The following is a 22,307-nucleotide window of genomic DNA, read 5'->3' on the forward strand; positions in this document are numbered from 1 at the left end:
ATACCGCTGCACGTTTTCTGGAGAAGAGCCTGAAGTATGAAGTACCAGTATCTAGATCGGGTGTATCTATAATCAGGAAAATATTGGACCAGGAAGGTAACCTTGATGTTCTAGATACAGTACAGCGGTACCGAAAGTGGAAGGTAATCTTGCTTTCCATACTACTAGTATGTACATACATATGTAGTAGGTATGGATTTCAAGGTCGAATCTTCTATCAGAGTAGGTAATGTTTGCTTCCTTCCTGGCCTGGTAAATACCCCAGCCGTACTCAAAGAAACTAAAAATCTGACGTGACCCGTACCGTACTTGGAAGAAACAAACAACAACCTGTGTAAGTCTGACTAAACCCGGTTGGGTATCGATAGTCAAGTCACCTATCAATCCGCCGCCAACGCTCTCTGACGACAGTCCCTGCCCCAACTTCTTTCAATATGGCGTTTAATCACCGTCTCTAAGGCCCTTCAATGCTAAGTTTCGATATAAGTCTCGTTCATGCTTGCACTTGAAAGCGTGACGCGGTCGACTTACAGGGACACAAGCAGTCCAATATCCGCCTGTTTTGCTGCCAAGTAAGAAGACAAACAACATCAGCTAAGCTGCGCGCCGAGTGAGCTGAGGCCTGGGGCACCCCCCGTGTCAGTTCAGCAAAAAGGTGGATCTGACTGCTGCACCTCGACCCTCTTGTTGCTGTGACGAAAGGACTCATGGCTGGAGAGACTACCGCCGCCAATTATTCCCCCGACCTCACCGCCCCCTCATTACCTGCACCTTACAGACTAGACGAGGGTTACTCGGACGAAACTAGAAGCCAGGTGGACAAGGAACTTGCGGACCTGCCCTCGGATGATGTGATGCCTCTCCCCGATTGGCTTCTAGCGAATAGCGAAGAAGATAGGGCTGGTGCGTTGAACCTTCCCGCCAGCCAGCGCCGTTCGCGTCTCTGAACGGCCAAACTGATGTCTTCCGCCTTTTATTTGTCGGCATTGATGCTTACTATTCATCATGTATAGAGATTGCCTACAGTTTATTACGCACACTACCCACTTCTACCGTGGCCGCGGTTGTCGACCGCCTTGCGCCTGTGTTGCACATGGATCCCGTTGTCAAGCTCCCCCCCGAGATCACCTCCGAGATCTTCTCCTACCTTGAGCCCAAGACTCTCTTGACAGCTTCATTGGCATCTCGTGCCTGGCGGGGCCGTATAATTGACTCTGGTCTGTGGCGAGGAAAGTATATCGATGAAGGCTGGCGCGTTGATATTGATGCAATCCGTTCGTTTGAGGAAAGACAATCCAAACTTTCGTCCCCGAGTCTTCGTAAATCCCGCTTAAGGAACGCCGATACAGATGATGGAGAACCGAAGAATAAGAAACGCGTACCTCCATGCTGGTTAGACTCGCGTTCGACAGGATATGTGGGCAGTTACATAATCGGGCGGCAAGATGGACAACAAACCTCTGCGGAGGCTGATACTGAGGGTGATCACCTCATGAGCGATGTTGCAAATGACCAGAGCGGGTCAACTTCCTCTGAACACCAGTTACGCTCGAGCAGCATTCGAGAGACTCAGACAGAGCTCTCTCGCACCACGCCTGGACCCATGCCATCATCAGCTCAGTCGTCCCCAAAATCCTCTATTTTGCTGCGGATGCCCAATGGTGGTGTCAGAATTAACTGGCTTCATCTCTATAAGCAACGTAGACGACTGGAAGAGAATTGGAATAGAGGTCGCCTCACAAAATTCCAGATTCCCCACCCTGAGCACTTGGCGGAGTGCCACAAAGAATGTATATATTCAATCCAATTCTGGGGGAATTGGCTGGTGAGTGGTAGTCGAGATAGGACTGTCCGAGTTTGGAATATAGATACGCAGAGACTGCGTTATCGCCCTCTTGTGGGCCACTCCAAATCGGTGCTCTGTCTCCAATTCGATCCCCGACCCTCTGAGGACATTATCATGACTGGGAGCAGCGACAAGAGCGTCATCATGTGGCGATTTTCCACTGGTGAGAAACTCAAAGAGATTGCACCCGCTCATCAGGACTCTGTGTTAAACCTCAGATTTGATGAGCGTTATCTTGTCACATGTTCTAAAGATAGGTTGATAAAGGTTTGGAATCGGCGTGAGCTAATGCCCGGTGACAAAGAATATCCTGTGGTCCATCATGGATCTGGGGTTATGTTTCCAGCGCACATCGTTGATATAAGCGAGCTTCCTTCCCCTATTACAGAAACAGAGCTAGCTAAGCGTCAAATCCGAAGCCTAGCTCCGTACTCTCTTTTAATGACGATCGCAGGGCACGGCGCTGCAGTTAATGCTATCCAGATAAGCGAAGATGAGATTATTTCCGCTTCAGGTGACCGGTTAATCAAGATCTGGAACATCCGCAGTGGTATCTGCAAGAAGACCCTTGTGGGCCACGAGAAAGGTATCGCATGCGTCCAGTTTGATGGCCGGCGTATCATTAGCGGAAGTAATGATGACTCCGTTCGCATCTTCGATCACAGCTCCGGTGCGGAGGTTGCTTGTTTATCTGGTCACGCCGACTTAGTAAGAACCGTCCAAGCTGGCTTTGGCGACCCACCAGGAGCTGAAGAGGCTATGAAGATGGAAGCTCTGGCTGTTGATAACGAGTTCCGTGATGCTCGACGCTCTGACGAAGCTGTAGACTACGGTCCAAGAGCTCTCAGACGTGCCGGCCACCACCAAAACACGGCTGGTTCCAGAAACCCAAAGGATATCAAGGCTCTGGGTGCTCATATCCCACCAGGAGGAGGCGGAAGTAAGTGGGCTAGAATTGTCTCTGGTTCGTATGACGAATTAGTGCTTGTCTGGAAGAAGGACAGAGATGGCGCCTGGGTCGTCAGCCAACCACTGTCTCATGTGAAAACTTTGAAGCAAATCAACGGAGAGGATACCGATGATGAAGCTCCTCCTCGTAATCCACGAAACGCCTTTGCCCAGCAAGCTCAGAGAGTTCGACCGCCCAACCCGGCTGCCGGCCCAGCAACAAATCATCCTTTCACCCCTCAGCTTCAACAGCATCCACCAGTTGTGCAAGCTCCAGGAGCGACGCACCACAATCACCATCATCACGCAGCGCGAAACCAGCAAGCCCGTGCAAATAATAATAACAACAATAACAACAATAACAATAATAACAATGGTAACAACCCGCCATCCTCCAGGGTCTTTAAGGTCCAATTCGACGCGCGGAAAATCGTCTGTGCCACCCAGGACCCAAGGATAGTGGTATGGGACTTTGCGGACGACGACGAAGAGATAAAGGAGGCTTCTCAATTCTTTACAGGGCTTTAACAATTTACTTTTTTTCTTTTGGACTTCTGCATATGCAGTTACCGACATGACGTCGGTCTTGGGGCTTTTTATTCTCCATTCTATATTAGCATCCTTTCTCTTTCTTCTCCCATTCTTGGTCTCTATTTAGCCCAATTGGATATTGTTATCGATGTTCATTATTGCATGTGAATATTAGGGTCTACGATTTCGATGAAAACTTTCTGAACTCATCATGAGCGTCATATGGAATGTCTTTGAACTTGTTGTTTACTATAAAACGTCTACCGTTTTCCGAGCATTATTGCATTGAGGAGTAACGGAGTTGACCGGTTCATATCTTTGCAGTATCAAATATGGAAACTCGTATGACTAGCCTTCAAGCCATGGATCTCTTAGCTAAGAATATAGTAAAAAGGTGGCGTAGAAACCTCCCTTTTCTTTCATCGAATCGACATTATCATCCACAGCTCTCTAAAGGGTTACTTCACAAAGAAGTATAACAATAGTGGACCCTGATGAATACAGACCAGCGTGTACCGATAATCCAATATCCGTTACATCTTTTATGGCCGTGGAAAAGGTTTCCTGAGTGAACCATATGGCTTACACAACGCCTGATATCCAAAACCACAAATCGCGTCAGCCGTTAAAGGGGCTCCTGGGTCTGTTCTAACCATGTGGAGGATCCATAATTTCGAGAGGAGATAAAAGCTTGAAACGACGTCCACATGTCCGAGCAATAACGCCCAAACTCCTGCACTATGCCCTCCCTGGCACCCAAGTGAGCCGCGCTGTCGTCCGAGACCTGGCTCCTTGCAGTAGCATATGTGTCATTAGAGGCAGTGTTCACGTACACAATGGTATCCTGCTCATTCCTGGCTTCCAGACAGCAGCATAAAAACGAATTAACAATCTTTGAGGCCTGTAACCAACGACCATGTTGGCTCTCAAGCATGATACATCCTTCATGGACAGAAGGCTCCGCTGTTGATCGTGTTTGTGTGAGGGAACAGCCGGGGGGTTCGGAAGCTAGTAGAGCGGGCATGTCCACCACCGGAGTCCTCCTCGCCCCTGGCTCTAAGGGACGTCTATCTGCGGGACTAGCAGAGGTTGTTGCTGATTGAGTGGTCACCGAGCAGCTTTGCCGGCGTGAGATCCTGCTTGGTAGGTATTGTGGACAGGAACTAGGTATGTGGTCTCGGTGGATTGAGTTCTGCCGCTTGATATGGAAACAATGCTCCGTGCCTAATGGTCTAGTCTGGATAGCGGAGCCGTCACCCTCGTCAATGTGACCACACTGAGCCATAGAAAGGTTCCTTCGATGAAATGGATGTTCGTTTAATCTACCATTCGCACCAACTCCATGGGCACTATGCCTCTGGGGGAAGCGCCCTTGGACCACAGCGCTATCAACTGCCCTCACAGCAGTGCATCCTCGCCTATTAGGCCGAGTGGAAGAGGTTGAAGAGATACCAAAGAATCTTCGAAATGACTCCCCGTAGGATTCGACCCTATTGCTATCAGCAGCGTTGCTGTAATGGTCACGGTGCTGGGATTGCCCATTGCTCGGTGCTGAATGGACAGGAAACCGTGCAGAGGAACGGACTGCCTCTTCGGTGCCGAAAGATGGAAGTCCCGGAGGTGTGGGCATCCTTACCGGTGGTGGGTACGTGGGTAGAATCGGACTCGCAGGGGACACTACACTTCCCAGCCATCTGGAAGCTCTCACTTTTGCATCTGCATCATTGACACTCGCCGTTTTGCGGTGTCGCTGTTGACCCAGCCGGTCTACTTCTGGTGACTCCTCTGGAATCGGCATGTCCACTCGTTGTACGTCATTTTTCGGCAGTATATGGCTTTCAGATGTATTCGGCTTTGATGAACGACCTGCCGTGTACTCGGACGTGGGAGCGACAAACATTGCCATGTTGGCTGCCATTCTGCTATTAAGGGTACCACTCGACCTAGGCACAAGGTCTTCCAAACCTGAGCTTACCCTCGCGGCATTATATATTGAGCTTGCATCGCTTGGACTCGATCCAGATGACTCTCTGGTCGATGCCGGGTTGAATACCGCTCCCCCCCGCCGCAGGGCAGAGTCCGGACTGGTTAAAGGAGAGTGACATCGCAGATCCATTCTGAGGCATGACAGATCTGAGAACTGGCATATGTAGTCAACGAAAGGCACTAAGTGACTTGTGAACACGGGATTTGAATGTCACCGTGCCTTCCAACTTGCTCTCAAGTCCAATTGAGAAGGTGCAGCACTAAAGTGAGTTGGAGGGAAAGAACTACCTGCCGAAGTAAGTGTTTGCGAGGTTCGTTAAAGTCCGTACTGTAGGAGGTATGAGCATCACTGAATCGCGCGCTTCGAATAGTACATATACATTTATCAAGTCCCTTAGAATATAAACAACAAGAGGGATCAAAACCGAACCAATATATACCCAGAGTGAAAAAACATTAATATGTACAATGAAGAAATTATCGGCAGGATGAAGTGAACTCAACCGATATTGGGTGGCTTGAGGTTGAACAAGGAGAAGTTTAGGATATCATCATCGTCATAAAGCCGTGACGGTCTGATTGGGACCAGCTTTGCTGGCTTGCTCTTTTTTCAGATTCCTGAGCAGAGCCTCCAGCCTTCGGCGTTCCTCTTGCTCCGCCTGTATTTAAATCAGCTCGAGGGCGTTACTAGAGAAAGGACAACGATGTACTTACCTTCAGTATCTTCATATTTTCAGTCCGCGTGTCACGCATCATCTTCTTGAATTCATTCTTCAGCACCATGGTTGATGTGGTCTCATACGTGGTTCCATCTCGTCCCATTGACGCTGAGTGCATGCCCATCCAGGTGATCCGCTCTTCGTTCAATTGCGTCTCCAGTTGCTCACAGCGATCCCGAAGCGCGTCAATGAGGCTCTCAAACTTCTCGCGTTCTTTCTCAAATTCGATACTAGCCTTGGTCATGACTTCATAGTCGTCAATCGTCTCGCGCAGCTCCTTCTCCAATGTCTGTACACGCCGCTGTGTGTCACTGTTTGCAGGCTTGCCAGCCTTAAAAGTGGCAAGCTCCTGCGCCAGCTCGATATTACGGGTGGTCAACACCTCGAGCTCCTTCTGAAGGGCAGGGTCGACAGCGGCTGCCCGTTGAGACCGGCTACCATAAGCGCCATCGAGCTCAGCCTGAGCCATTGTAAGCTCAGTCCGAACCCTCACAACTTCACCTTCTAGCTCAGTTAATTCCGCCTGCAAGCGCACCGCATTCTCCTCAGCGTCTGTCCGAGCCTTGGTTGCCTCGCTGAGTTGAGACTCCACGTCGGAGCGTATTTGTTCTATCAAAGTTTGCAACCGAGTAATTTCATCCTCGGCCTGTGTGCGCGAGTCTGTGGCTTCCTTCAGCCGAGCGTCAGTTTCAGTACGGATCTGCTGAATACTCTCCTCCAGAGTCGAGATCTGTTTTTCTGATCGCTCACGGGACTCCGTGACCTCCTCTGCCTTTGCGTCGACCTCACCGCGAAGTTGATCGATCACAGCTTGTAGGCGTGCGATCTCCCCATCTGCCTCGGAGCGTACCGCAGACAGTTGCTCTGTGTGACCGTTGGACTCGGATCGAATCTGTTCGAGTTGAACTTCTAAGCGGGCAACTTCAGTCTCGGCACGGACGCGTGCTTCATGGGCATCCGCTTGAGCCTCGTTTTCTTGTTGAAGTTTCTGCATGATAGCCTGCAAGCGGGTGATTTCAGCTTCGGCCTGAAGGCGTGCTTCATGAGTCTCGGCGTGAACGTCTTTTTCGCTTTGGTGCTCTTGGATGACACTCTGCAAACGTGCGATTTCAGCTTCAGCATGAAGGCGTGCTTCATGAGTCTCGGCGTGAGCATCTTTCTCGCGCTGGTGCTCTTGGATGGCAGCCTGCAAGCGAGCAACTTCAGCCTCCGCACGAAGGCGCGCTTCGTGGGCTTCGGCATAAGCATCTTTTTCGAGTTGGAGCTCTTGCACAACGTTCTTCAAACGAACAATTTCACTTTCCGCGTGACGATGCGCTTCCTGGGTTTCATTGTGCATATCTTTCTCGCGCTGGTGTTCGTGCACGACAGCTTGCAATTGGGTAATCTCAGTTTCAGCGCGAAGACGTGCCTCTTGAGCTTCAGCAAGGGCATCTTTCTCGTGTTGAAGCTCTTTTACGACGGTTTGCAGACGAGACACCTCGGCTTCTGCGCGTGTGCGAGCTTCTTTTTCAGATGCGAGGGCCTCCGAATTGTCCTCTGGGATGGCCCGCTGCTGGTGATCGGACAGTTCCCGGCGTGCAGCCTCCAGCTGCTCCATCGTGTGGTCCAGCATATCTTTGGACTGTTGCCCTTCTCGCTCAGCTAAATCGAGCTCCTTGCGCACACTAGCCAACTGTTCGACCAGGTCGGCAATATGCGCATCCCTCTCCGCGTCTGATTTGGAGTTTAGCTCCCGTTGTTGTTGAATTTGGGTAGTTAGGATGCCCTTCTGCTCAAGAAGTCCCCCCAAGCGCTCATGGAGGCCGTCAATACCTTCGTTTAGGTATGAAAGGTGTTCCTCAAGATTCCCGTTAGATATATCAGGTGGTGGTGGAAGGGTCCGCGAGCGCGGCAAGCCCGACTCATTCACGATCTGATATAGTCTAGTGTTGACTCCCACTAGCTGTTGATCGCTCCCATGGTTCATGCTTCTAGTGCCGGGGGTGCTATTAGAGTGAGTTGTGAGTGCGCCGAGCCCGTTTTCAATGTATGCTATGTAAGCTTCGATGGTTGCCGTAGGGTTGGGCATGGAGCCCTCCGCCGAGAGTTGTGGAATCGGAGCGAAGTCATTGTCAGGATTGGACTGTAGAATCATGTCACGCATTTGCCCACTTAGCATCTCTAGTTTTTTCTCGGTATTTTGGATCATATCGCGGCCGACTGCCGGTTGATTCGAATGAGCCAGCGGACTTGGCCCTTGAGGCCCATGCCCATTGAGCTCGTTGAGATGATCTGACGTTTTGTATAAGCTCCTATCATCGAAGTCATCGATACTACCACGGGGGTTATGGCTGGAAAGGCTCTCAGGTGTATTGGGCACATTGTTCTTCGGATATTTCTTTATTCCTTTATGGGTCATCTGTAGGACGCCAGCCGTATGCTCCAGTAAACGTTTTTGAATCAGCTGAACTCTACTTTCCAGGTTCCAGACTTCCTGCGAAAGCTCCTCGCACTTCCGCGTGCTCACTGCCAACTCTCCATCCGTCTTGTCGAGGGTACTTGAAGCGCCATTGCGACCGAACATGCTCCTGCGACTCCGATTGGATTTCGGAGAACCTCCCACATCATATTCTTCGCTTGACCTGGAGCTCTTTGAGTTATATAGTCGGCTGAGGGACATGGCTGCATCACGAAGTTTTGTCTCCAAGGCCAGTTTCCGTTTGGCAGCCTCCAAGCGACCCGACAGGAACTTGAATTCTTTCTTCAGCCCTTCAACCTCCTCCAAGGACAGGACCTCATAATGCGCACTGTCACCCATAGCAGTTTCGGTCAATAAATACATCGTCACAGGATCATTGCCGTTGAGTAAAGCAGAGCTTCTTGGGTGGGCCGTATTCAACTATGGATGAGCGAAGGCGTCAGCAAATGGCGGACTTGGCATGAGGTTGAGGAACCACTTACTGGATTGTAGCGCGGAGTTTCCACATTTTTTAGGATGGGAGCGCCATGGTATCCGTCCATGAGTACCTTCGTCGGGGGAGGCTGCGGAGCGCCAAAGGAGGCGCCGGAAAAGTGCCTTGGATCGCCATAGGACGATTGACTGGATCGTAGGTCGAAACCACTCATTGTAAATACAAGTATGCAGAAAAATCAAGGAGAGAGATTGTGCGTAATGGACCGGTGATAGAGAGTCGTCGCAAATAAAATACTAGACAGTATACATCCTGAAGGGGGTTACTCCGTGTTTATTGTCACAGGAGGTGGCCGGGATTAGACAAGCGGTAGAGGGAGGCGAAGTGAAACAGAGTTTCCAGTTGGTGGAGGGATAAGAGCAAGAATAGGTATCAAATAAGACGAACCGGCGGAGTAATAAAAGGAGGGAAAGGGAAAGAAGGTTGGGGAGACAAAGTTGAAAGCGAGGACGGAGTCGAGACGATCTGCAAACTAAAGAGTGTCGATGCTCAGCCGCCCAGCCAGTGGACACGAACCATTATGGGACACTTTTAAATCTTCAGCGCCACTAGCGAAGTAAAGAAAAGAAGAAGAGAAGAAGAGAAAAGTAAAAAAGCAATTTCGATAGATCCAATGCATTGTGTGTCAGCATTGGAGATGGGTGAACCATGAAGAAATTATTGGAGTTATAATATTAGGGGGGAAAGGTAAAAAAAAACAAAAAACCAAAGTACAGAGAAAGTGACGATAAGCAAAGAGAGAGAGAGGTTGAGAATGATCGTACGTCAACCAAATCACTTGCAATGGAAAGGTCATGATTCACAACTCTTTGTCCTTTTCCTTCCGTCCCTTCCTTTTTATTTTAATTAGAACATCTTGAATGGGTGTGACGGATGAAAATGTCCCGGAAGGTAAACTCAGCACAAGAGTTGTCGCGAACATAGAAAGTCGATAGAGACCGCGCAGGTCTCAGAGCAATCAGATTGATCTTCCGTACTCTGCTGCAACCTTGACACCCAGAAAGTGATGCATAATGTCCGTCGAAGGCATGTTGAATTGACTGCAGGTCAGTCAGCACCATCTGGAAGAATATCCTCCGAGACTTTGTAGATCGAAAGATCTCCGGATTCGGGAAGGATTAAAATAGTTCTTGCGAAACTGATCTGTGATGAGCCATGGATTGTGAAACATTCATTGCAATTTAAAATGCGACTGGCGATTTATACGGGACGATGATTGGACGGTCATACATCAAGTGCCTGAGACAATCTCCATTCAATCAATTCCTTTGCATGAAATTCTCGAGTTGGTTCACTTTTTCCATACTGGAAAAATCCACTACCATCCAGAATCCAGCACCAGACCACTCCCTCATCATGTGATGGTGATTCACCTGACTGCGAGAGATGGACAAGCAAAAAGGTTACATTGAATTCGTCTCTCTTGTCAGCTACTACTCTGCTCGTATCTGCACCCAATTATCGGGCTTCTTTAATTTAAACGGATGCTCAAACCCCGCAATCGATCTTCGGGTCTTAAGCCTCGGGTTGATTGAACCCCAATAATGGGTGAGACTGACTTGATACGACTGTTCTCAGTACCCTACTCCAGAGACTTACCTAGGCTTGTCCAGATTATCTCTGGGGTACTTTTATTAATGCGGAATTGCGCCACATATGCGCTGTAACCCTCGTCGGATCATTCCCAACGGCGTCCTCCGGCTCTTCAAGAATACCTACTTATAATTGATTGCTAAAGATCACTTTCTTCCATCTTATAGAGGAATTATGTTGAAGAGAAATAACTAGCCCTCCCATCATGACTTCCAAATCGCGAGATGCACACCATACCTCAACCCCGTCGGATTTCCCTCCCTCGGGGCCTGGCTATAAGGTCTACAAGCGTCGCTTCTGGGGACTAACCCAGTTGGTGTTATTGAACATTGTGGTCAGCTGGGATGTATGTGTTCCTTAATCTCGTAATCACTAGTGCGGCGATATCGTAGCCTTTGAAGAAGATGAAGCAGCAGCATGTTGGGCTAAAATTCCATACCACAGTGGTTAACCTTCTCATCCATATCCACCACTGCCTCTGAGTATTTTGGAGTCTCCGAAAGCGCAATCAATTGGATGAGTACAGGATTTCTGTTTGCCTTCTGTGCCGCTAGCCCGTAAGTCTTCCTGTACCTTTATTCAACCATGACATGAAACTGACGATATGTTGCCAGGGTCGTCGTTTTCACTCTCAATAAAGGCGGCCCGAAACCCGCCATTATCACCACTTCCACCCTCCTGTTGGTGGGTAACTGGGTTCGCTATGCAGGTACCAAAGCCCGTGGGGGCATGTTTGGCGTCGCCATGTTCGGCCAGATCCTCATCGGTTTGGCTCAGCCGTTCTGTCTCAGCGCTCCCACCCGATACAGTGATCTATGGTTCTCGGACCAAGGGCGCACCAGTGCCACGGCCGTGGCCACCTTAGCCAATCCATTGGGAGCTGCTCTGGGCCAGCTAATCGATTCGTTCTGGGCGACCAAGCCTAGCGAGGTTCCCGATATGGTTCTGTATATATCCGTCATTGTAGGTGTAACCCCCAGAGTGAAGGCGAAGAAGAAAGACGAAAACCCCAAACCTATCCTTGAAGGTCCTCTTTTCTTCTGACAAGATCCAATGCAATACCACAGGCAACAATCGCCGCCATTCCCTCCTTTTTTCTCCCATCAAAACCACCCACACCACCCAGTGCATCCTCAGCAACAACCCGCACGCCTCTCCTCCCAGCAATCGCCCAACTTTTCAAGACGCTAGAGTTCTGGCTCATCCTCATCCCCTTCTCAGTCTACGTCGGCTTCTTCAACAGCGTCTCCTCACTCCTCAACCAGATTCTTGCCCCCTATGCCTTCACCGAAACCGAAGCCGGAATCGCAGGCGGCATCCTCATCATCGTCGGACTGATCAGCTCGGCCATCGTCTCCCCAATCACAGACCGCTGGAAGCACTACCTGATCACCATCCGCATTCTAGTCCCCATCGTAGCAGTCTGCTACATCGGCCTGATTTTCGCCCCACCCAGCCCGGCGGGCATCGCCCCAGCCTACGTCGTCTGCGCCCTTCTCGGCGCCTCCTCCTTCGCCCTCCTCCCCGTCGTGCTGGAGTATCTCGTCGAGATCACGTATCCGTTCTCCCCCGAGATCGGAAGCACAATCTGCTGGACAGGCGGTCAGCTCCTCGGGGCCGCCTTCATTCTAGCTCAGGATGCGCTCAAGGCAGGTCGTGACGCCAACCCACCGGAAAACATGAGAGATGCGCTGATATTCTCGGCTGTTATTGCTTGTGTCGCGGCCCCGTTTCCTATCTCGATCGGGCTGTTCGGGAGGGATGTTCGACGTCGGAGATTGGACGTGGATAGAGGGCTTGATCTGGAGGGCCGTGAGTATACTGATACCGGTCTTGCGGGGGATGATACCCCTGCACCTGGGACTGAGTCGAAGTTTAGTCTCAAGTTCTGGTCGAGAAACAATAGTTAGCAGAGGGGAGCTTCCTGGGTTAAGCCAGGCATTTTGTATGTTAGCAGTTATTATCGTTCGGATCTTGAGGGATATGTGTATATAACTGTCATGCATATGGTCCAGTATTTGAGGGCCCCAACGGAAGAGTACGCGTGGTATAAACCTAGTGCAACCCCGTCTCTGACAAGATCCAGTACGAACCAGCGGTAGCAGCAGCAGTCTAAGAGACAAATGCCATTCGTTCTAAACACAAGGAAAATTAAGAAGCACAGTTCACGAACAGGCAAAAACCCAGCTATCTGTACATACACAGCGAAGGATTTCATTCCCCCATCCTCCGCTTTTTAACACAAATCCCACATTGGAGAGGAGTCTATTCCCATTCTATGCGAGACACTTTAGGCCGACAAGCGGAAACAGCCAGCCGCCATGACGTTTTTTCTTCTGTGAGTTCCCTCCACAGTTCCCCCTTCGTATCTCATTCGGATGGTCCATACATGATGTGCCATCGTTAAACTCGTTGCCATTGAACCATAAGAGAAACGTGGCAGGAATTGTTTCGGAGCGAGACGCTTATTTGAGGGACTTCCAGAGCTTGGGGGCGGCGCACTCGGAAGCGCAGTGGGCAAGGTGGAAGACTAGAGCAGGGGATGTCAGTTTCGTTATAACGATTGCTTTTTTGAGGTATTCGATATGCGTAGGCACGTATTGTTGGCACAGCCACCAAAGTAAAAGTCCCAAAGTGATAAAGAAAAGAAGCCACTTACACTCCTCAACGCAGTCCTCCTTGGGGCCCTTGTAGTCGGCGTCCTCCTGCTGCTGAGTGACACGCTCGACGCACTCATCGAAGTGGTGCTTGTATGGGGCGCACTGAGCGGAGTTGGCACATTCTAATGCCGTCAACGTTAGTCACCGCGAATACGAGAGGTGAGATTAGAATGACAAAAGATGATTTTGTGTCAATGGCATGTGCGGAAGCGGACAAATGGAGATCAGGCGTATATTGGCCGAATCGTGCCATTGCCGCGCAACATGGCAGTCTAACGATGCGAAAAGATGAAGACGCGGGATTTAACTTGAACAATCGACTCACCCTCCTCGAGCTGGGGCTTGATGTCCTCAGGCTCCTCCTCCTCTTCCTCCTCCTCTTCTTCCTCTTCTTCCTCCTCCTGCTCGGGCTCCTCCTCGGCAGGCTCCTCAGGAGTCTCCTCAGCGGACTCCTCAGTCTTTTCGGCGGTCTCTTCACTATTCGACTCTTCGGTCACAGCGGGCTTCTCCTCGGTCTCGGTCTCCTGGCTGCTGGGCTGCTCAACGTTCTCAGCGGGAGCCTCAGCCTGGGCCTCGGGGAGGCTGAAGGAGGAGATAATGTCGGAGAAAAAGTCGGAGATACCCATCTTGGACTATGTGGAAGTATCAATTGAGGGGATTGGAGGGCCGGGGTTCCAAACTGTGGGGGGTGCAAGCGGCAGTGACGAGCGAGGTTGATGAGGTTGATGGTTTTACGAAGCTTTGGCTCTGCCGTTCAGGAAAATCGGAACAGCCCGGCCGCCGGCGAATGTTCATTTATCGCACACGTGATTGGCCGACGCTTCGGTAGGGGATTGACCAATGCAGTAATCCTATCTTTTTAAAAAATAACAATTTGATACTGAGCCTTTCTAGTTGCTACAAATGACTAAAGTTGTTGATCCAATAATATATATCTCGAGACTCGGAATAGGTCCTCCGATCCTGTTTTTTTTTTAAAAAAAAAAAAAAGAAAAAAGAAAAGAAAAGAACAGAAAAAGAGAAGAGAAACATAATGGTGTTTGAACACGCTAGGTACCAGACCGACCCTTTAGCTATAGTAAGCAACAGATGTACTGTACAAGAACGGATTGTTTATAGTCATTATGATTCATGGAAGAAGGCAAAAGAGATGAGATATGTCGAGGTAAGAAAAATGCGTCTAATTAGGTCCAGACATTAATATGCTTTCTCAGCTGGCACGACGTAACCTTTCTTCAAGCTCATCGGCGACACTCTGCTGCTGAACTTCTTCGTAGCCTGGCGGCGGTCCCATGGGACACGATTCTGCAGTAACACGGCTGTCCTGGGAGTTTGATGGAGGGTGCTGATTATCATGATTGGAGCCAGTCGAATTATGTACTGGGCCGGAGTAAGCAGGCAATTGATCCAAATGAACAGTAGACATATCAACATTCCCAACACCTCGGCTGCTTTGTCGAGTGTTTTCATGGGCCACTCGTAGGCGTTCTTTGATCTCTTCGAATTTGTTGTGATAATCGAACGCGCCTCCCTCCTTGAAAGTCACCTTCAACAGTACCGCTGGAAGCGACGAGGGTATCCCTCCACCAGGGACCGGCTGGACAAGAGACTGCCACACATTTGCACCAAAAAGGGGGGCTGATACATGAGTATCATGCAAGTGAAGCAGAGGTGCAGAGAAGGATTGGAAGTCATTGGACTTCTTGGCAGGTATATATACGACCTGAAATGAATTTACTTTGTAAGCTCAGGAAAAGATGTACAAGAAATCACTAAAAGATAATGTCAAAAGAGAAACCAAACAAGGGGAATGTACCCGATGGTTTGTAAGATAGATTCGGCCAGAATCGCTTTGGAATGATATGGCATCCTTGCCTTTGTATGAGTCGAGTGGTTTCAAAGAAAGGCAAGTGCGAGGTGGGGACGTATATATCAAATGCTCATGAGGAAGACGGACAAAGCCTTCATCCTCATGTAGCATCACCCAACTGCTCGGCAGAGTAGGTTAGAATCAATCCCATATCCTATCTTATTCCTTCTCCTCTCAAAATCGGGTAGGGATGATACAGTGATACAGTGATAATTGCCCGTAAGGACTAAAAGGTGGGGCTGAAGCCAAGTGGGAAAAGATAAAGAACAGCAGAATTGTCTAAGGTTCATGCCAGATACATGCCCGGGGTCAAGATATCTCGGAGCGAGAAGTATGCACCAACAATAATGAAGACTTAAGGAAGTTGCAGTCGTGAGGGGTCATTGACATACTTGATCGACATCTTTACCCAATCCGTTCCGTTAGCAAGTCCGGTATGTGGCCAGTAGTGCCTTAAGTATGGAATATCGTGCAAGGTACAGGAGACTGATCGCCACCGATAATGATTGATCTCGGCTGGGAACTAGTGGCCTGCAGGTTAGGCTAGTGCAGTGAAGACAATATATCTTGTCAATTGATATCGTTGAGACTCTGAAACGGGAGAGGGCGAAATATTGGTCGATGAGGCTTGTCCAATACTGATTGATAAAATGAGAAGTGACCAGGAAGACGACACTAGTGGGTATAGGTAGTCAAGCCGTATTAGACCCTAGCAACCCGTAAGGGTATATCAACTCAGGTACTTGGAGGTGGACAATGGATTGGACCCGCTTAACGTAGGTAATCGCCACGCTGCAACGTGGAGCGGCGAATGTATGTAGGAATGGATAGTGGATCGCCAGACGACTGTCGTCGGTTTGGGGTGACAGCAAATATTCTTCAACGTTAGTCCGTTGAGATAACCTACTTTAGACTTGGGGAGTAGCGATACTAGTGACGATGATAAGGATGAGAAAAAGAGTTGGGGTCACTTTTTTCTCCTCCGCGGGGCTGATGTCAGGCGGGAGAAACCCAAAAAGAAGGGAAAAAAAAAAAAAAAAAGGAACAGAGAGAGGGGAAGTAGCTCTCGGAACATAAGAGCAGCAACAATATTTTCATACTATGCCAGAACTATTTACAATGGCCACTATGGAAATATGTCATGCAATTCTAAGGCACAGCTTAGACCTCACTCTAATACGTTAATGATATATCCCATTAAACTTAATGCGCACTCTCGTCGTCAAACCTACCTACTATTTCTAGCCTGGATGTTATGTTACCGAGTCAGTACCTAAGGTCGTACATCAACTGTCCTCCACCTTTGAGCACGTCCTATGTAATTATTTACAATTGGACGGAACTGGAGATCAGAATGTTCTAGGTTGATGACTGTACAGATAGACTGGACTTCTGACTCGAGGTACCGAAGAGGCTTGCTAGGCGATGAAGTATGGTTCCAACCCGAACAAAAAACAAATAAAATAAAACAAAAAGAATTGGGATAGAATACTAGTGATTGCCTTACTAGTTTCTACTGATATACTCCGAATCTTCCTAGAACCTGGAAGTGATTTCTTGAGAACAAACCAAGCACAGACTGGGGAGATTTCTCGACCCTTACCCCACAAATTCCGTCAAGACGACTCATGTTCTGTGGTTCTGTATGGGTTCCGCTGATACTGATAACAACACACCTGCAACTGGTGCAGCTCCTATATGTGCTATTTCCCTGACTCGGGAGATATTCATGTGGTATGACCTGGTACATGTATGGATATACACAGTACAAGGACGGAGTTTACGCGGTTCTAGAACCTGCTACGCGGAAATGACATAAACTTTCCACTAGCTGTACGGTTCTGTCATACACTGGGTTGCGGTCGGACCGTTTAAATTACAATGGGGTTACCTCACTTTCCTCCCTCCCCACCCAGCATTTACTAGTACTTTCCCGTAGTACTCCAGTTCCATGTCATCCATCGAGCCAAGGCCTCTGTCACATGGCTCTGGTTGAACTCTCGACGTTTCTTCCCCCCCCAACGATGTGTGCTTCTGGACACATGTACAGAACTTGACACAATCTGCGCAATCTGTCTGGAAAGGTTCGTTACACTGTGAATTCCCCAGGTAGACATTTAGCCTCTCCATTGCTCACGATCTTTGGAAAACTAACTTTGTGCCCGCATCATAGACAGGCTGGTAGCAGTTCATGCCTCGCTTGATCGCAACCACGCGCGCTCACCATCTCGTCAAAGAATAACGCCACTGAGCTATATAACCCTACCCAGCCTTTGCTTCTAGCCGGCCAGAGTACCAGCCTTTCCTTTCAGCAGTGAAGAATATTGCCAAACCCTCTAACGGCATCATGGCAAAACAACCATATATTCCCCCGTTGATCGGATGGCTGTATGATTTGGTTCTATGGCTTTTTTCCGTTCTCGTAGACCTCTTCTTTCGGGAGGTGCATCCGCGCGGTTCCTGGAAAATACCTAGAAAAGGCCCGGTGATCTTAGTTGCAGCTCCTCATGCGAACCAGGTAGGGTTGTCCGGTCGATGTCGCTTTAGTCTCTCGTGTGCAAGCTGGCTAATTGTCTGGCACCATTAGTTTGTGGATTCGTTGATCCTGATGCGTGTAATGCGCAATGAAGCTCGCCGCCGAATTTCATGGCTCATCGCAGAAAAATCGTTCCGTCGCAAGTTCATCGGCTTGTTGGCCAGGTCTATAGGTACTGTACCTGTGGCCAGAGCAATGGATAATATGAAGCCGGGCCAGGGAACCATCTATATGCCCGACCCTATCAACCAGCCCACTTTGATTCGCGGAATAGACACCGATTTCGAAGGACCCGGCTTCGAGAAGGATGGAACAATAGCTCTCCCTACCATCAATGGTACTTCACATAATGCGGCTATCGCTGAAATCCGCGGCCCGGCAGAGTTAATCATAAAGAAGCCGTTCAAAGCTAAGGATCCACTCTATCAGCTCACCGGGAGGAAAGACATCACGGATGATGGGCAAATCATTGGAGATGCATTAGATACGGACCCCGAATTCAAAGGCTCAAAGTTCAAAGTCTCCCCCCATGTGGACCAAACAGCTGTGTATGAAGCAGTATTTGCTAGGCTGAACGCTGGAGGATGTGTTGGTATTTTCCCCGAGGGTGGTAGCCATGACCGTACAAACTTGCTTCCGTTAAAAGGTATTTCTACTTGTTCGACCCTGCGAACCTTGGCCCTTGTCTAACCTTGCTTAGCTGGTGTTGCTTTGATGGCCCTTGGTACGTTGGCAGATAATCCGGATTGCGGCTTGAAGATTGTGCCCTGTGGAATGAATTATTTCCATGCCCATAAGTTCCGCTCGCGTGCAGTTATTGAGTTCGGAAATCCCATTGAAATCCCACGGGAGATAGTCGAGCAATTCAAAAGAGGAGAAAAAAGAGAAGCGGTTGGTGCTCTTTTGGATACCATCTATCAAGGCCTGCTAGCGGTTACTGTGACGAGTCCTGACTACGAGACACTAATGGTGGGTGATTATCTGCTCAAGCTAAGATATCTGCCGCTAATGAACCCTTAGGTTATTCAAGCGGCCCGTCGCTTGTACAATACCAAGGGGAAGAAGCTCCCGCTTCCCATGGTTGTTGAACTCAACCGACGACTTGTGAAAGGATATACCCATTTTAAAGACGACCCGCGAATCGTGCATCTGCGGAAGTCTATTGCAGAGTATAACCGAGAGCTACGTCTTCTGGGAATACGCGATCACCAGGTTGGATATGCGAGGTTTTCTTTCATCAAAGTAATATTCACTTTGATATCTCGCCTAATCAAATTATCTCTTCTTACGATTGGAACACTGCCTGGCTTGCTCCTCTTCACCCCTGTCTTTATTACAACCAAGGTCATCTCCAAACAGAAATCACAAGAGGCATTAGCTGCCTCTACAGTCAAGCTACAAGGACGAGATGTTATGGCGACCTGGAAGCTCCTCGTTGCCCTGGCATTTGCCCCAGCTCTCTACGCCTTCTATACGGTGGTTTTCACCATATGGGCCTACCATAATCGGATTCAAAATACTGTCCCGGAATGGATGCCGCTGTGGCTGATTGTACCCATTGGCATGGTTCTGTTCCCTTCTATAACTTTCGCGGCCCTTCGCATTGGAGAGGTTGGCATGGATATACTGAAATCCCTGAGGCCACTCGTGTTGTCCTTGAATCCGTCCTCTGCCAACTCTCTGGTGAAACTGCGCCAGAAGCGTGCAGCTCTCGCCCAACAGGTTACAGATGCCATCAACACATTGGGACCGGAACTGTTTCCTGACTTTGATGCTGCAAGGATCGTCACCGATCCTTTCCGCGAGATCAATAGGCCGGCCGATAAGGCCGATGGTGAGCCTGCCCCGATCCCAGAGATCAGGAGAACTACCACCACGGACTTTGAACGAGGCTCTATCTCACAAGAACCTCTTCCTCGGAACGAGTCATTCCATAACCTTGCAAACATCGGCTTCTTCTCCACTCGGCCTTCAAGCCGTAGCCGCAGCCGCAGTAGTTCATTTGGAGGTCGGCCTGGTTCGTCTGGGCAACAATTGAAGCCACTTAGCCAGCTTACCTCAAGTGATGGCTTTGAGCAGGTTAGTTCAAAGATCCGAGACGCCATGCGGCAGCGCGGTGAACAGCGCCGTCGCCGGCACAGCGAAGACAGTAATAGCTGGGACATGGCTAGCTCTGGTCCAGGAACACCTTACAGCGAAGAGAGCCGAAAGGATATTTAATGGGTCTGCTCCTGTCATGTTCTTTATCTATTCAGTTTACCATCCGGTGGCAGCGGTGTTTGGCGTTTTGTTCTCGTATTGGACGTTTGAGCGCTCTTTGACAAGGGGAGAGTTAATAGCTGAATACCCAGTGTTTGAAATGTAGAAACCGTGATATATATATTGATATACAGAAATAATTAATTTGACTTGAGTTAACACTCCTCGATCCTCGGTCAACGTGGGCGGGACGTTTAATTCCGTACGGTAACTCTGGTAATTTACACGTGGGCCAAAGGAGATGGACCGATGAAATGGATTTCCGACCCACCAGCGTTCTTTGAAGGTTACGTCTCCCAAATCACAGTCCATGAAGTATCCTTTCCTTGCTTGAGCACACTCCTGCTGGCTTTAATTGATCTCCCGAATCCATTGGCTCGGGGAATTACCGCTCGGTTGTCTGTGTCCACGCACTGTTCACTTTCGCCAACCAAAATTAGAACAACTTTGCATGTGGTGAAAGAAAACAGTGTAGCCTGATGAACACAGCCCTACAACAGAGGATCTCCATCTCGCGCCGTCTCTAGTCAACCGGTGGATTCTAAGACCCCGAGAGACCTGTTGCCGCTCAATCTTACCCTTCAGACCGTTCGCTTTTAACCCCTGACAACTGTCGACTTCGTTCTTTGCAACGCCTCTCACCGCAGTTTTCCTTCATTTGCCCCATAAGCTCCCAAAGTCTTCGCTAGTTCGTCCTCATAGTTTTATCGACCAAAATGGCAACGTCAATGCACCTGTCAAAACTTCGGAAATGGTTCCTTGCATCTCCGCCCATCGAGATGGCTATATCGAAACTCCGAGAGCTGCTGATTGGAGCAATCAGGCAGGGGCCAGTTCCACAACATATCGCGTTCGTGATGGATGGAAACCGAAGGTTCGCAAGGACACACGGGATTGAGACAGTGGAGGGACACAATCTGGGGTTTGAGGCACTGGCAAGGGTAAGCACTGATCTTCTTCTATTTTTTTTTATCATCTTGTTCTTTTAATTCCTTTCCGCCGCACTTCTGGGTTCGGCGAATATCTAGCTGGTCTTCTACAACAAACGATCCTCTGCGTTCTCCAAACTTATTGCTCGCGGCTCCATCCTACGTGCATGATACAAATACTAACGGCATTCCACAACTAGATTCTTGAGGTCTGCTACAGAAGCGGAGTCAAAGTTGTCACAATCTACGCATTCAGTATCGAAAATTTCAAACGCTCCAAGTTCGAGGTGGATGCCCTAATGGAAATGGCTAGGGTGAAGTTGTCGCAAATGGCCCAGCATGGAGAGATCCTCGATCGATATGGCGCAAAGGTCCGAGTGTTGGGTCGGTTGGACTTGCTCAGGCCTGACGTTCTGAAAGCAGTGAATCGGGCGATGGAAATGACAAGTAACAACGGCGACCGGGTCCTCAACATCTGTTTCCCGTACACATCGCGCGACGAAATCACCAGTGCGATCCGTGACACCGTTGCAGACTACAGCCAACCATTAAGACCGCGCTCCTCCTCCCTACGGACTCCATTCTCCGAGAGTCATATTGCGCTTAATATCCAAGCACGGAACCAAAATACAAATCCCGAGGATACGAGTAGCGATATTGAATCTACTTCCGAATCCTCAGCCCAGGGAGAAGAAGGAGCTGCGAAACACGATCGTCCAAATAAGGTCTACGAGACCGGATCTGCTTTCTCATCATCTACGACCCTCGATCTCGCTGGCCACCAGGATAGTACGAATTTGAAGAAAGCAACTCAGGGAGCTAGCGCCGAGTTGGAAAACCCGGCTTACTTGTCACCAGAGACCATCACGCGGCAAACTTTATCAGACCATCTGCACACGAAAGACAACCCGCCCCTGGACTTGCTGATCCGCACGTCTGGAGTGGAGCGTCTTAGCGACTTTATGCTCTGGCAATGTGATGAGGACACGGATATTGTCTTTTTGGACGTCCTCTGGCCTGAATTCGATCTGTGGCACTTCCTACCAGTTCTGCTAGGGTGGCAGAGAAGGGTTTCAAAGTCGAGGAAGAATCCGGATGCGGAAGGTGATTTCGATGGCGATGCTGTCGGATCAAACGGCTTGAGCGACCAAGTCTTAAGCCCAAGTGCAAAGGTCAAGGACTTGTAAAGCACCAACTATATCTATCACCCCTGGCCTGGGGAATCCAGGCCCAGCAAGCATTGGAACATACGGAGTTTGGAGTTCACTCCTTTGGCACTGATTGTTAGACTGATATCCATGTCTCAAGTTTTTGTCATTCATTACCCACCACTGCATTTTCTTTTGGGGAAGCGCATCGATACATAATAAACATAGAGCCAATCCACATCACTCAAATGCGATAAGCACATACTTTTAGTTAATATGATAATCCACACCTCCGATACCGCCGTCCCCAGGTGGACCCACGTGACTG

General features: G+C 49.3%; 8 protein-coding genes across 8 annotated transcripts; 4 read left to right on the plus strand and 4 right to left on the minus strand.

The window, feature by feature from the left end:
* Positions 1-469: 469 nt before the first annotated feature.
* On the plus strand, positions 470-3,636 carry F9C07_1328723 (beta-TrCP/Slimb protein). The gene is made up of 2 exons (XM_071507971.1): positions 470-903; positions 1,014-3,636. The coding sequence occupies exons 1-2, from the start codon at positions 708-710 to the stop codon at positions 3,320-3,322; spliced, it is 2,505 nt and encodes an 834-aa protein (XP_071364006.1). The 5' UTR covers positions 470-707; the 3' UTR covers positions 3,323-3,636.
* Positions 3,637-5,720, minus strand: F9C07_1328288 (uncharacterized protein). Its single transcript, XM_041284961.2, has one exon. It carries the CDS (start codon positions 5,439-5,441, stop codon positions 3,951-3,953), a length of 1,491 nt encoding a protein of 496 aa, XP_041143454.2. The 5' UTR covers positions 5,442-5,720; the 3' UTR covers positions 3,637-3,950.
* Positions 5,721-5,868: 148 nt separating this feature from the next.
* Positions 5,869-9,138, minus strand: F9C07_2116 (involucrin repeat protein; the record flags this gene model as incomplete). Its single annotated transcript, XM_041290229.1, has 3 exons — positions 5,869-5,970; positions 6,026-8,911; positions 8,974-9,138. The coding sequence occupies 3 exons, from the start codon at positions 9,136-9,138 to the stop codon at positions 5,869-5,871; spliced, it is 3,153 nt and encodes a 1,050-aa protein (XP_041143455.1).
* Positions 9,139-10,782: 1,644 nt separating this feature from the next.
* On the plus strand, positions 10,783-12,487 carry F9C07_2115 (permease of the major facilitator superfamily; the record flags this gene model as incomplete). Its single annotated transcript, XM_041290221.1, has 4 exons — positions 10,783-10,923; positions 11,022-11,134; positions 11,192-11,540; positions 11,645-12,487. The coding sequence occupies 4 exons, from the start codon at positions 10,783-10,785 to the stop codon at positions 12,485-12,487; spliced, it is 1,446 nt and encodes a 481-aa protein (XP_041143456.1).
* A 201-nt stretch (positions 12,488-12,688) lies between these two features.
* F9C07_2114 (ubiquinol-cytochrome c reductase complex 17 kd protein) lies at positions 12,689-13,952 on the minus strand. The gene is made up of 3 exons (XM_041290230.2): positions 13,563-13,952; positions 13,237-13,359; positions 12,689-13,107 (listed from the first exon to the last, which is right to left on the minus strand). Exons 1-3 carry the CDS (start codon positions 13,861-13,863, stop codon positions 13,043-13,045), a joined length of 489 nt encoding a protein of 162 aa, XP_041143457.1. The 5' UTR covers positions 13,864-13,952; the 3' UTR covers positions 12,689-13,042.
* Positions 13,953-14,037: 85 nt separating this feature from the next.
* On the plus strand, positions 14,038-19,863 carry F9C07_2218043 (uncharacterized protein; the record flags this gene model as incomplete). The annotated part of the gene is made up of 5 exons (XM_041284965.2): positions 14,038-15,991; positions 17,378-17,625; positions 17,695-18,289; positions 18,344-18,612; positions 18,664-19,863. Exons 1-5 carry the CDS (start codon positions 15,919-15,921, stop codon positions 19,861-19,863), a joined length of 2,385 nt encoding a protein of 794 aa, XP_041143458.2. The 5' UTR covers positions 14,038-15,918.
* F9C07_2132043 (uncharacterized protein) lies at positions 14,156-16,194 on the minus strand. Its single transcript, XM_071509115.1, has 3 exons — positions 15,500-16,194; positions 15,054-15,225; positions 14,156-14,960 (listed from the first exon to the last, which is right to left on the minus strand). Exons 1-3 carry the CDS (start codon positions 15,508-15,510, stop codon positions 14,448-14,450), a joined length of 696 nt encoding a protein of 231 aa, XP_071364007.1. The 5' UTR covers positions 15,511-16,194; the 3' UTR covers positions 14,156-14,447.
* A 755-nt stretch (positions 19,864-20,618) lies between the features above and the next one.
* Positions 20,619-22,018, plus strand: F9C07_2278126 (putative prenyltransferase; the record flags this gene model as incomplete). Its single annotated transcript, XM_041290222.1, has 2 exons — positions 20,619-20,843; positions 21,032-22,018. The coding sequence occupies 2 exons, from the start codon at positions 20,619-20,621 to the stop codon at positions 22,016-22,018; spliced, it is 1,212 nt and encodes a 403-aa protein (XP_041143459.1).
* Between the last annotated feature and the right edge of the window lie 289 nt (positions 22,019-22,307).

Source organism: Aspergillus flavus, chromosome 2 (genome assembly GCF_009017415.1).
Source record: "Aspergillus flavus chromosome 2, complete sequence".
Classification (NCBI taxonomy): domain Eukaryota; kingdom Fungi; phylum Ascomycota; class Eurotiomycetes; order Eurotiales; family Aspergillaceae; genus Aspergillus; species Aspergillus flavus.

What these genes read in the sequence shown, in the direction of transcription:
- F9C07_2132043 (XM_071509115.1), bottom strand. An exon ending in TCTATCTTACAAACCATCGG is followed by an intron (nt 14,961 to 15,053) that starts GTACATTCCCCT and finishes AATTCATTTCAG; the next exon opens with GTCGTATATATACCTGCCAA.
- F9C07_2114 (XM_041290230.2), bottom strand. Translation starts at nt 13,863, where the DNA reads ATGGGTATCTCCGACTTTTTCTCCGACATTATCTCCTCCTTCAGCCTC. An exon ending in CAAGCCCCAGCTCGAGGAGG is followed by an intron (nt 13,360 to 13,562) that starts GTGAGTCGATTG and finishes TGACGGCATTAG; the next exon opens with AATGTGCCAACTCCGCTCAG. An exon ending in GGAGGACTGCGTTGAGGAGT is followed by an intron (nt 13,108 to 13,236) that starts GTAAGTGGCTTC and finishes CCCCTGCTCTAG; the next exon opens with TCTTCCACCTTGCCCACTGC.
- F9C07_1328723 (XM_071507971.1), top strand. Translation starts at nt 708, where the DNA reads ATGGCTGGAGAGACTACCGCCGCCAATTATTCCCCCGACCTCACCGCC. An exon ending in TAGCGAAGAAGATAGGGCTG is followed by an intron (nt 904 to 1,013) that starts GTGCGTTGAACC and finishes CATCATGTATAG; the next exon opens with AGATTGCCTACAGTTTATTA.
- F9C07_1328288 (XM_041284961.2), bottom strand. Translation starts at nt 5,441, where the DNA reads ATGGATCTGCGATGTCACTCTCCTTTAACCAGTCCGGACTCTGCCCTG.